The sequence below is a fragment of the Harpegnathos saltator genome, unplaced genomic scaffold (genome assembly GCF_003227715.2).
Source record: "Harpegnathos saltator strain DR-91 unplaced genomic scaffold, Hsal_v8.6 scaffold203, whole genome shotgun sequence".
NCBI classification, from domain to species: Eukaryota; Metazoa; Arthropoda; class Insecta; order Hymenoptera; family Formicidae; genus Harpegnathos; species Harpegnathos saltator.
The window spans coordinates 644,085-656,596 of record NW_020229988.1 but is presented as its reverse complement, the minus strand read 5'-3'; the positions used below and the strand labels follow the sequence as shown (position 1 = coordinate 656,596).

The following is a 12,512-nucleotide window of genomic DNA, read 5'->3' as shown; positions in this document are numbered from 1 at the left end:
TTTCCGGGCGTTTTCAAAGGGTTGGCCGCCACCGCCAAACATACGCGTAACCCCTTGAAATATTCATGCTCCCGCCTCGTGCCAACGCCATAAGTTGCCGCGGAGGGCTTCTTGCAGCGCCCACGCTTGCACCGTGCCTTTCTTTCCCCGAATACGTAAACATTTTCGTGATAACAATAATTTACATTGTGCGCGCGGAATTGCGGGGGAATCTCTTGCTACCGGCCTGTTGTGAAACGGGCTTTCGTTAAAAGAGTCATGTTAGGATGCGATTGAGAAGCACGGAAAACACGGAAAGCTATGTGCGGTTGAATAATATGTTTGGATGCCTTTCGTGAACTTACATACATTATTGACGAATATTTCTCTTGGAAAGAGCGTATCCTTACGGACATTTCCCAGAGACGTGCGGATTCAATACAGACTGAATGTTGATTCAAAGCGTTATGATGAATCGTTCATTCATTCGATTGAGTGAGTGTAATTCGAAGAGAAATTGCGGACAACGACTCGTCGGAGCTTTTGTGAAGGGTGTTTAGATTTGAGCCCAAATGAGTCAAAAAGATTCACGTCCCTCCAAAATTGCCTCTTTGAGTGATGTGTACTTCGCTTATTGCTGATCTCACGTCTTATAGCCGCGAATCTATCGGCATTTTCTACCCGGCTTTCAGGGGCGCGCTATAAATCAGTTTGCTTATCACCGAGCACCATGTGACAATTAGCAAATATTACGCGGCTAATGGCCACGTGATCCTTTTCCCTACGGGCCCCCATATCGTCCTTGTCGTCGCTGACGAACCCCCTACATTTATCTGCGAATTAAGCGTCGGATAACAAATTGCTTCAAGTACCTAAGTAAATACCCGTTTCACGAAACTAAAGTTGAAGTTGAAGGCTTCGGGTCTATATCGGCGAATTAGCGCGTTTCCAGCGCGAAGGAAAGTTTGTGCAAATCCTCTAGACGGGGATTGAAATTGTTATTCGTTCGGGTTTCGTCGGGAGTAAGTCGGTGGAATCTCGGCGAGTAGGGAGAAAAGCCGGGGATTTTTAATATCATGTCTTAAATATTCTAGTACGCCACTCAAACGTAAAAGCAAGTATATAGTAAATAAATTTTTCTTACGATAAATAAAGCATTGCCTCGTGCGTGAACGTTAAATTATATCGTAAATCACGTTGGCAAGTGACAAAAGTGTCCAAATTTGTGTTAAAGAAATTTATGGAAAAGAGAAAAAGTATTAAAGAACACGGCGCGTTATCTGACATTTAAGCCGTCGGATTTAAAATATAAGATTCTTCCACAATATCTATACACAGACTGCTTCAAATTTAAAAAGACAATTGCGGGATCATGGATTGTTTCTCGAGAACAATCCTCCGAGAAGATTGTTCTTCGTTTTACGCGTCCATGCTGGTTCGTTCGCGAGCTAGAATCCTTCCGAAATCAGCGCTATTGGTGAACTTTAGCGCCCTCTATAGGGGGTATTAAGTATCTGACAACGAGTTCGACTTCTGCATGGCCTAGCTGCCTCGTGCATGGCCAAGAGGTGCATCGTGAATGGTAGGGATAAGGTCAGGTCATGTAAGAGTTAGGGTCAGAGCACAGACTTCTGCATAACACATAATACACAACGCATAAGAGAATCAATCAATCAGAGTTCTTCATTTCTGTCCTGAGGAGGGAAATGAAGAAAACTAATTGGTTTATTCTGTTATGCGTTATGTATAATGTGTTATGCAAAAGCCTGTGTGTGCTCTTGCCCTAACGCACGGTGTAGCCAGACTTCCCAGAAATCCGGCGGGGAATGCAGCTGCGATAGTGAACCTGCTGCTACTCACGCGTAACGTAAACAATAGGATGTTATTGCCTCTCTCTTGAACGGCGCCGAGTTCCGACGATCGAGCGTGCGGCTCGATAAAATTGCCGATATCTTCATTTCTAGACATCATAGAGATTTCAAACAAAGGCCGTTGGAAAGCTGAAACTTCCGCGCTTCCGATAAGTGTGTAAAAATAATTCTCCGTAGATATAGAGATCAATTAATTTCAATTAGTTTATCTCAATAATAAATATCGATTAATTTCAAATTGAATGGAAAATAATATGTGATTCCTACCGAGCAATTTCCATTTGTATCGATAATTCTATGCAAAGCATCAGTTTTGTGTTTTACTCGATATAAAATGCGATGAACGAAAACTGAACCGAGTCTACTGAAGACAAACAAGAAGATTAGAAAAATACAATGCAAATCTTTATAATAATTAAAATAATATAGTATTATATTACTTGTTTGCTCATCTTTTCGTCTGTCTTGATGACAAATGATTGAGACGCTTTTCTTTCATCATTCAGCTTTGCAGTATATCAACAGGCCTGAAGCACTGTAAAATGATAGTATTGGTGACGCTTTGGCATATAAAGGCAATATTACTAAAAAACTACTATCTTATTTCGTCTTGCAACCATATATTTCGCGAACGACCCAAACGAACAGCTCGGAGCCGCAGTTTCAATTCGCTTGAAAGCTTCCATGGTGAACTATCGTGTTGACTGTCAGTTTGGTTGCGGGCAAAACCCACAAAACACCTGCCTAGAAAATGTACGCGTCATAGAATGCGTTTGTCAGCATGATCTACGACTATTTATAATTATCCGCAAGTGCGACGATACGGCAAAATTGATAAATGACTCGACGCAATCGTGCGGTGACGTTTACCGACGATTAAATATAGTTATTCGCGCGATATCGCGAAAGCATACACGTAGTATAGCGGAAGGAATTAAAAAAATCGCATCTGCAATAAAAAAGGTACCTCAGACTCTGTCAGTATTTCATGTAGACCATTCGACATTTCTAGCTGCATTGTGACTGTTTCGTCGTGTGGCATCGTAGATTCGTACACAAATAAGCGATGTTTTGTTTAAATTTAATACCGGCTTTTACAGCGTAAATATTGACCTGCGATGTCAATAAAATCGTTGTCTCATATTGACAGTTGTACGTAACATGATACACCATTTCCAAAATGCTCGATATTTTTCAACATATGCAATGCTAATATTTTCGCCATAACTTGCATAAACTTAATATATATGTAATACAGTGGTATTAATTTTTAGCTCAAAATACATTTATTGGGACAACGATATTTCCATTTGACTCTTTTTGCAGTCATCCTTTAATACCGACATCGATGCTATCTATTTCATTTTGTCCTTATTTTATACTTTGCACACTTAATAATATTACTTTGCACACGGCATAAAATCGTGTTTGTGTTTAGCCGATACGTGGTGATAATTATTTAAATAACAAACATTTGAACTTAAAGTCAAATTAATAACAATTCACCCATTACGGTAAATTAAAGTGCGGAAATGCCGCGCTCAAAGGTGCTTTTACATGCATGGACAGATGGGTGCACTGAATGCACATGTGGCTTAATAAATATTTCGCGCGTTTAGCATTGCAGAAACTCATTAGCCTGCTGCAGCTGCCGATTCGCGTTATGTGGAAGTACGCGTGTTGTAACATAATGCGGTCTACGTGGATTTTGAGTCGGTTATCTTCGATTGTTCATCGTTGGTGAAAACTACTAATGATAAATACGAATGTTTCTTTTCTCGGCGTGTGCGAGCAGCAAAGCAAGAAAACTGACGATTATTCCGCTTAAAAACGGACACGCGAATGGTGCTGGTGTTCACTTTAGCATCTGAAAATGAGCGAAAGACGACCAGTCATATTTTACATGGAAAGAACTATCCGTTCTTTGGCCCAGTTAACCTTCGATAAACGGTAATGTTTTAGTATATCCTCTAAACAGCAGCCTTCATAAACGCATGAAATATGGTTAGTTTAGAGCTTCCGCCGCGTAGCGTAAAGTTCCCGTCCAACGAATTTTAAAGAAGCGACAATAAGGAAGAAATAAGGAAGTAATAAAAATTACACCGTCGACTTAGTTTCCGCTCTTGTATACAGATGGATAACGCACAATACGGCTCTTAAATAAAATATAATAATCCATTAAAAAAAGTTCAATAACGCGATTTTGTATTTTTAGTTAAAGTATTTTCAGCATAACGCATCCTAAAGCATAAAGGGGATGTTACAGAGCGCAAACTCTTTCGGGCGCTTCAGCCATGTAATTGGAATCTTCTCACGCCACATCGAAATACCCATCTTCCTTAAATTCCGTCGATTATTGAACGTTGCTTTTACCTCGCAGCTCTGCGATTATTATACGCGTATTTTATTTACGTGGAAGAATCAGAAATAGCGAATAAATATATATATACATATACGTATATACATATACATATATACGTATACATATATATATGTTTTATTTTGTACCGTATGTATGTACTCACTCGTACGTAACGATCTTCTGAACCAAAAGTTTTAAGAAGCGAAGCAACCAAAAACGTGACAGCTTCAACTGCATAGGAAATAAGTTCCCGATATGCAAATGGCGAATTTATCTTTCCAGGAAGAAGCACAGGAAGGAGGAAACGAGTAGAAGACGCTTAAACGCCTATCTCGTTCCTCTAGCTCGGCAATTATCGCCTCGTCGACTTACCTCGAGGAAAGCACCAATCCGCATTCGCATAAGGCGCGATGCAAACTTTGCACGAGTGTTGAAATTCAGATAACTTTTCCGTTGCTCGAAAGACACACCTGGCTCTTTTTTCCCGTTTGTTCCCCGTTTCCTAACCTCGGATCCTCGCGAACTTCTGCACATCTCACCCTCTTTGCCCCTCCCGACTTGTCTCTTCCAGGTGAAAGTCAGAAGAGCTAGCGGAAAACGAGTTCCTTTGGAAATTATATTCTTCGTGCTGTAATTCATTTATCTGTGCGTAAAGGGCAACCTCTGCAATTGGCTTCTTCCATTGCAAGCAATTTTCCTCGAAGGACGTCAGAACGGACTTCGTTCCTTTTTGCATCTGCATTTAAGGCGCAGCGTAGCGAGCGCAGTTTCTCTTTTACTGTGCTTCCGCTTCTCTTGCGAACGCACACAACAGGGAGCTCTCTCGTAAAGCTATTTTGAAATTTTATTTTATCAAAGATACATTTGATGCAGTCCTAATCAAGAAAAAGGCATAGCTGAAGAGCAGAATCAAGACGAATTTATTTCTTGTAATGTCTAACTAATTCTGATATGTAGCATAAATACGCAAAATATATCTGGAATATAGCAATTTCCACGATAAATAATTTTACCTCTATATCTGCATAGCATAGCCCATTCTTTTTGAAATTTAAATTTTAAAATTGCACACGAGTATAAAGATAATAAATATCATTGAATGCATACATTAAATTTAGAATATCGTTCTACCATACGTCGAACATTTTAGTGAAGATTTCTTATCAAGTTATTGTAACGTTGTAGAAAAGTAGTAATATACTCGTATACTGTTCTTCAGAAAAGGAGAAAGGTGACGAGTACACGTTACCTTTCTCCTGTCGGTGACGTTTTACCAGTCGAGTCTCATGTCAGAATAAGGAAAGGTGGAGAACTGGAAGAGTAAGATCATCGATCCTATATATAAGACTGTCAGTCAGATTCACTTGCACTTGCACTTGCTGTGGCGGACGCGTCATTATCGTCATTCAGACTTGTGAAATCACAGTTCTATTGCCATCAAACATTTAATCACCGAGACATAACAGACATTGGCCTGCAATTACGACGGTCATCCATGTCGTGCCGAATGCGAATCTCGGTGAGCCTTTCGTCAAAATTGTCCGATAATTTTATCCGTCACTATAATTTTAAACATCAGTTTCTCTTTCTGCAGGTTATCATCATCGTGATGACGACGGTAATCGTCGGGGCTTATAAAAACAAGAGAGACGTCGTTTCCTCAAATGCGGACGTTATATCGTATTACAAACCTCGTCCACGACATTACTTTCTCGATCAATCACTTATGGACAAGATAATCGGCCAGCAAACATTATTCGACGTACCATTAAGAGACCAAACTATCAGCCAGCAAACTCTTCACGAAACATCCTTGAAAGAACAAAGTGTCTACCCGTCCGGCTCTTCAATTTTTCACCAACAACCATCGAAGCAGAATTTATTTCACATGGTAACAGCTTTCAGAGACAAACCGTTGTTGAAAGACGCGCTGCTGAAGGACCATGAATTGCTCGGAGAACGAGCAATCTTCAGAAACAGCCCCTTCGAAGGACAAAGCGCGTCGGAGATCTTCGAGGAACCAACGTCAGCGTATAGAAGTCAAGCACCGTTCAAGAAACAATTGTTAACGCCTGAAGCGCCGTTTAAAAACTTATTTCACGGACAGTCACCCCCAGGTGAACAAGCACCGAAGTACTTTCAAAAGCAAACGGCTCACATCGATTCTCCGGCCATCTCCAACCCGATCAAATTTTATCGAGATGATTTTTACAGTAAACCGATCGATTCGTACGGGCGGCAGAAAGACGCTATGACCTACGAAGGACCCACGATATACACGGAATACGGTAGGTATGTTGCGCAACTTGAAGGAAATACAACTTCAAGTAACTCTGACGAGTGGAGAGTACACAACTCAATATCCTCCTTCTTGAACTGCAGAACGTAAATTCTCTGCATGAATTATTTCGCACGTAATCCGATATCGCGATTTTCTGCTCAAATATAAGCAGCTGGTCAAAACGACAACTTTAACTCTGTTTGACGATATTTCGCACCACAGATAATCACGCTCTCGAATTGCCTCCGATGCCGATGGTTTCGTCTTACAAGCATCTTCCCGCATTAAACGCCGAAATTCCCGCAACACAGCCGTCTACGCTCGTCGTTAGTCACGGATCCGCTTCTTCGGTATCTCCCGTTTCTTCCGGTATGAACAAAATGCATTCGCTTTCAGACGCTTTCAAGATAAAGCTTGGCTCAGCATCGACTTTACAGTCGGCTATTTCACCGTTAAACGGCAAATGCAACACGGTGAGCAAATTCTTAATCCTTGATATTTTTGGCATCTCGAATATGGTACGACCAGAGAATTTCATTTCACTCGCTGAATTTGATATTCAGTCGAGAGTAAAATATGTTTCGCGGTAATTTCGAGATATTTGTTTTGCAGCGCATTTGCGCAACCGTAAATGGAAACCGCCAGAAAAATCTGTCAGTCTTATTAAGCTTACGTTACGCATATTTATTTATAATATTATCATTCGAAAATTTATTCATACACGCTTTGTTTTTCCGTCGTATCATCCCAACGTTGTATAATTTTATAATAAATTTATGATTATGTTAGCCAATAAATTTATGATAATGTTTACTGAATCTTGCGCGTAATTTATACTTTGCTGCATCACTTATTATTACAAAAATCCATATTAGACATTCAATAATATTTTTACTTAAAATTTATTAAAATTTAGAAAAGTTTCATTTTCACACGAATTTCCTCGCGGTGTCTTTGGAGAAATATTTTTAGATTAAATCTCTAACGATTTGTGTATTTGTCGTTACTTTTAGCTGGTTGACAGCTTGTCAACGACGCCCAACAATGCAGTTACAACCATGCCATCAAATTCAGTTAGTACAAACCAATCCTCGATTGTAGGTCATATCTTAACGAGTTTAACAACCAAGCCAAGTTCACCTGTCATGGATACAGTAACTCCAATAATGCCGTTCGTCGAGAAGTACGTAATAACTGCGACCAAAGTTTATTATTTGCCGACTGCTTACAATATTATAATCGTAGGTGTAAATACGTCAAATTATTTGATTAGCAAACAAGCGAATTCAAATGACGTTATATCGCAGCACTTGGTATAAAATTAATGTAATTAACATTATTCTGGAATCACTATATCAAACTTGGTGACATTTGTATAATTAATTTTGCCGCGCGTGTGTAATTTCTAACTATTGTAGATTATGAATTCTCAGTTTGAAATTCTCATGAAATAATAATTATTTCTGAATAAATCCTACATAAATGTAGTCTCCGTTTAGATATCGAAGAATAAGGAAAGACAATTTACTGGCAAATTAATTTACTGACAAAATAATATTCCATCACATGGCCCCGTGTATCCACACATTTGTTTTCTTCCGTTTAGCACTTTCGAGCCGATCCACTTCCATGCTACTAAATACGGGGCTGTCCTGGCACCTTCTTTCATCTCCCAAAATGAATTGAAGAACAACATACATACCTATCCGCTTCCGGAGACGCCGAAGACTGGCTTGAAGATCGATGAGCACAAGCTGAAATACCTGATGCCGGAAGCGCCAAAGAACAACATGAAGATCGATAACCAAAGGCCCATGTTGAATTACATCCTCTCTGAAGAGCAGAAGAGTATGCTGAAGAACGACATTCAGAGCTCTTTCGCAAACAACGCGTTGTCCGAGGTGTTTAAACACGGCTGGTCCTTGCAACAATTCTCGCAGCCGGAAACATCGTCCAGCTATGCTCCATTGTCCCCGAATGGAAAGATGAACCTCATTTTACCGAGTACACCGGTCGCATCTGCCTCGACTATTCCTTGGCCGATGGTGACCAAACACAATATTCCCGTGGTGCTACCAGCACAATCCATAATGGCATCTGAAGGGTCGAGTAACAATATGCCGCTAGGTACGGTATCGTTATAGCTTATCTTTATATTACCGGACAATGAGTAGCAAAAATTCGAAACAACTCAAGTCGAAAATCAAGCATTTCTCTTATCGCGTTATATCGCTCGAAGTAAAAAATTACGTTGGAAGTTGAAAATATATATATTATCAAATACTTCCAAATAATATTTTATGAGTTTTTTCAATTTCATTCTTCAATCGATTTGCACACAGTCTAAAACATCTAAAACATCTAAAAATAATTGATAATCGCGGTGTCATAAATATGCTATTATACGCGGGAAGAAAAGAATATTCAATAAAATCAAAATCTCCAATACTCGAGTTAAGCCGCATTCACGGTTCATCGGCGGTCACGTAGTGTTAATGCTCTCAAGGGTTCGGTCTCTGTTCCATCAGAGGAATGCTTCGACAATGGAGAATCCGCTGTTCACCATCTGATTATACCTTGCTACAGAAATAAATTTACCTTTGGATTTCATGGCGAGCATGCCAAACAGCCTGGCTACAAGTATACCCGATAATATATCTGGAAGCATAACTGGTGGCGTATCAACGAGCATACCTGGTGGCATGACGACGGACATGCCTGCGAGCGTACCAACTTTGAACCTGGGGCAAAGTTTACATCGCGCGGAACAATTACGACAAACTCAAGAGGCAAGAAACCCTTGGTACCCCACAGGTATCTCAGCTACACGCTAAGCAAGTTTTACATCTTTAGTTCCGGCGTGACGCCGTAACATAGCTGCGTTTTGGTGCAACGTGCGTCTACAGTGCAGTTCCGTCGGCGTGAAGCGCAGCGGGATTTAGCTGACTAGCGGAATAATACGACCCATTTTGATTTCGGCAAATATTTATCTCCGAGATTTCTCTGTCAAATCAGTCCGCTGAGGATTGCTTGATGTTGATTTTAGAAGATTTGTTGCTCGTTATATTTATTCGGTACGTTACAAAAAGATCATTGATTTTTCTTACGCGCAATACTTGTAGAATAATGCAACAAACTTCATTTGCAATCAAACTTGTTGCGCGTCAAACTTTTCGGCAATCCGCGCGAGAGATTACATCCTCCGTTTCGACGCGTGATCTACAAAATAGCTCTGCAATTTCGCAGTGCTCATTTAGATAAACAATCCCCGATTGGGAATCACCGCGAACAGCATCAATATGTGCTTTTTCATTTATCCCTCCGCGCGCCCTTCAGTGTGCAAACCTTTCTCGCAGTGTATCTGCTGATTACGCTTAAGGCTTCGTTTGTTTAACAACTCTTTCCCTGCGTAACGCAATTAACGTACTTTGCAGGTTTGCAGCTGCAACTAGGCGGTTTTGGTGGGATAAATTACACGTTACACACGAGTAATCCCACCGCGGGGCCGATTGAGCTTGAGATCGCGAAAGCAGGCTTAACTCCGCCGAAATTACCACAACCACACGTTCCTGCATTTGCAAAAGTGAGTTCTCAAGGCGTGATTGCGAATTTCGCGGCGGCGATACTCATGTCGTCCGAAAGCTTCCTTAATAACGACACGTAATATTACTTTGGCCGCTTTTATCAGACTCATGCCTGCAAGTTACGAGCATCCCTCTTTCTCTCCTACTCTCTCTTATCCCCTCTGTGCATCTTTATGCAGTTTGTTCACGTTGTATTATTGTCTACTTTACAACTTTTAAATTGAGAAGAGGGAAATGTTGAGTAAAAGTTTACTCAAATTTTAATTAATTAAAACAACATAATCTTTTCTAAATTACGAACCGAAGTTGAAACAAACTTTGATAATTTAAAGATATATTAAAGATGACGGTCTTTCATATCTTTACCGAAGACTTTATCAATATCATATTTATTACATCGCGAAATTGTAAGTGGGAGTTTCGATATTTCGCTGTGTACAGTAAATTCGTAATTATTATCTACAGGCACGTCCACATTCGCTTGAGCTAAATGCCGTCGAACATTGAAAGTTTGTTGACAGAAGCTTATGAATATGGAACATGTATTCGAGAGGTATTAATTAGTAAACCAATTTTGTTAATTATACGCGTTGGTGCCCTGACAATTCTGTTAGTCCGTCCACGTACGTAAATTCCAGTCATTTGACCAAAAGGGTAAACGCGAGGCTAATTTATCGCACTATTATTTTAGAATGAGTTTCATCTCACCTAATTCTCACGCTCACTATTACGTTGATGTATAAATCAGCTGTCCAATACGAAAGCTCTTCAATCTTTTTCCCATTTCCATCAATCCGTCAATCATCGCATTCAATCCAAATGCGAACGTAATGGAAATTTACAATAAAAAAAAGACAAAACAAACCTCGCAGGTACAATAAAAAAAAAGACAAAACAAACCTGCGAGGTTTGTTTTGTCTTTTTTTTTATTGTAATTGTTTTATCGCAAAATATTATTGACAAATATTTCTGTCATCCACGGAAATCTGAAATATTATAGTATGGTATGAAAAACTAAAAAAAAAAGGAAATAAAAAAAAGTTCACTAAAAGCACAGAAATATCGCAATATATTCGAGACTTCAATGCATATCATGCAAAGGATCTGTGGTAAAAGATATATGTGTTAATAGCGTTGCGCGCTTTCGTCGGCCTGTTTCCGCAAAAGTACGAGCGTGCTATGCTTCTTTAACGGCTTTAGCGCGTTGAGATGCGTGTTTTGTCGAGAAGGAAAGTTTCCCGCCTTGCGCAAGAACGCAAATAAAACGTCCCAAGTACTTTTCGTTCGGGCACAATACCGGCCGTAAATCCTTCAAAAATTTACCACGGGATACAGCACTCGCTATTTCCGCACATCGAGTGACGCAGGCGCCTCTCTGCGAGAGCGCGATATAGAAAGGACGAAGATAGAAATACGAGGAGAGAAGAATGAAGTGTCTCGTCCGCGCACAGTCGCCTAAGTTTCTTATTTCCATTAATTATATCGGGAGAGGAGATTTTCTATCTCGGCTAGAGAGAGAGAGAGAAAGAGAGAGAGAGAGAGAGAGACAGAGAGAGAGAGAGAGAGAGAGAGACAAGGCGCAAACCGTAGCTTGTTTTGCAGCAGCGGCAATTATTTTCACTGTTCTACGTAAATATGATTAATCACGATGGATTAAAGATGAAGCAAGACCTTCGATGACGCGACTTGATGATATATTGGCCAAAACAAATTACACTCGCTGAAATATCGAGCAATGCATTTACATGTCTCTCGTGAAATGTGTGTGCATGAATACGTTCCAATTCATACGTTTGGAGTGCGCATGTAAATTTGATTATATTATGCGTCGTAAATATGACTTTGTCAAGTTTAGAAGATATCTAGTGCTACTATAAATTTGACAGGGACTTTATTGAAGTTAATTGCAGACATTTATTTATCTGCATCATATTTTGTGCGACTCGAAGTAAAACTTGACATAAAATGCAAACTAAAATTGAGAGAGCATAACAAATGACTATGAAAATTACGAGGAGAACGATAAACAGCTCTGCTAGAGCACATTTTCTTGTTATTATATGTACAAGTATTCGCAGTGGAATATTTTTAATATCCATTGTAAAATATGTTTTCCTATCTATCAAGATTCTTTTCTTCTAATGTCGTTCAGTTTATTAGGATTTTTACGCATAAAACGGTAAAATAAAATGGTTTCAGGTCAGAGTTGGACACCATCTGTGAAAACGGTGTGCGATTACCCTCGTTATACGCATTTACATTGCAATGCGATGCACAGGTGTACATATCCGAGGTGTTACGTAGTACAAATGCTGCAGCCAGCAGCAGGAGAATTACCAAAGCGGATCACGTCTCTCTGGACTTAAGAATTTATTTCTGATTGGGACACGCCGGCGTTTCAAAATTTATCGACGGAAAGATGTATTTAGTAGATA

The 12,512-nt window shown here is 39.8% G+C and overlaps 1 protein-coding gene across 2 annotated transcripts in view; it reads left to right on the top strand.

The window, feature by feature from the left end:
* LOC105189360 (uncharacterized) overlaps positions 1-12,512 on the top strand; it is a 20,996-nt gene extending 8,484 nt beyond the window's left edge. The window contains exons 1-8 of one of the 2 annotated variants that reach the window (XM_019844291.2): positions 5,509-5,731; positions 5,807-6,500; positions 6,716-6,966; positions 7,507-7,676; positions 8,100-8,620; positions 9,080-9,307; positions 9,928-10,076; positions 12,277-12,512. In XM_019844291.2, coding sequence (XP_019699850.2) covers positions 5,708-5,731; positions 5,807-6,500; positions 6,716-6,966; positions 7,507-7,676; positions 8,100-8,620; positions 9,080-9,307; positions 9,928-10,076; positions 12,277-12,300 — 2,061 coding nt within the window. In that variant the 5' untranslated portion in view covers positions 5,509-5,707 and the 3' untranslated portion in view covers positions 12,301-12,512. Of the gene's footprint in view, positions 1-5,508; positions 5,732-5,806; positions 6,501-6,715; positions 6,967-7,506; positions 7,677-8,099; positions 8,621-9,079; positions 9,308-9,927; positions 10,077-12,276 lie in introns of those variants that run through there. The other variant, XM_025298069.1, reaches the window with a different exon arrangement.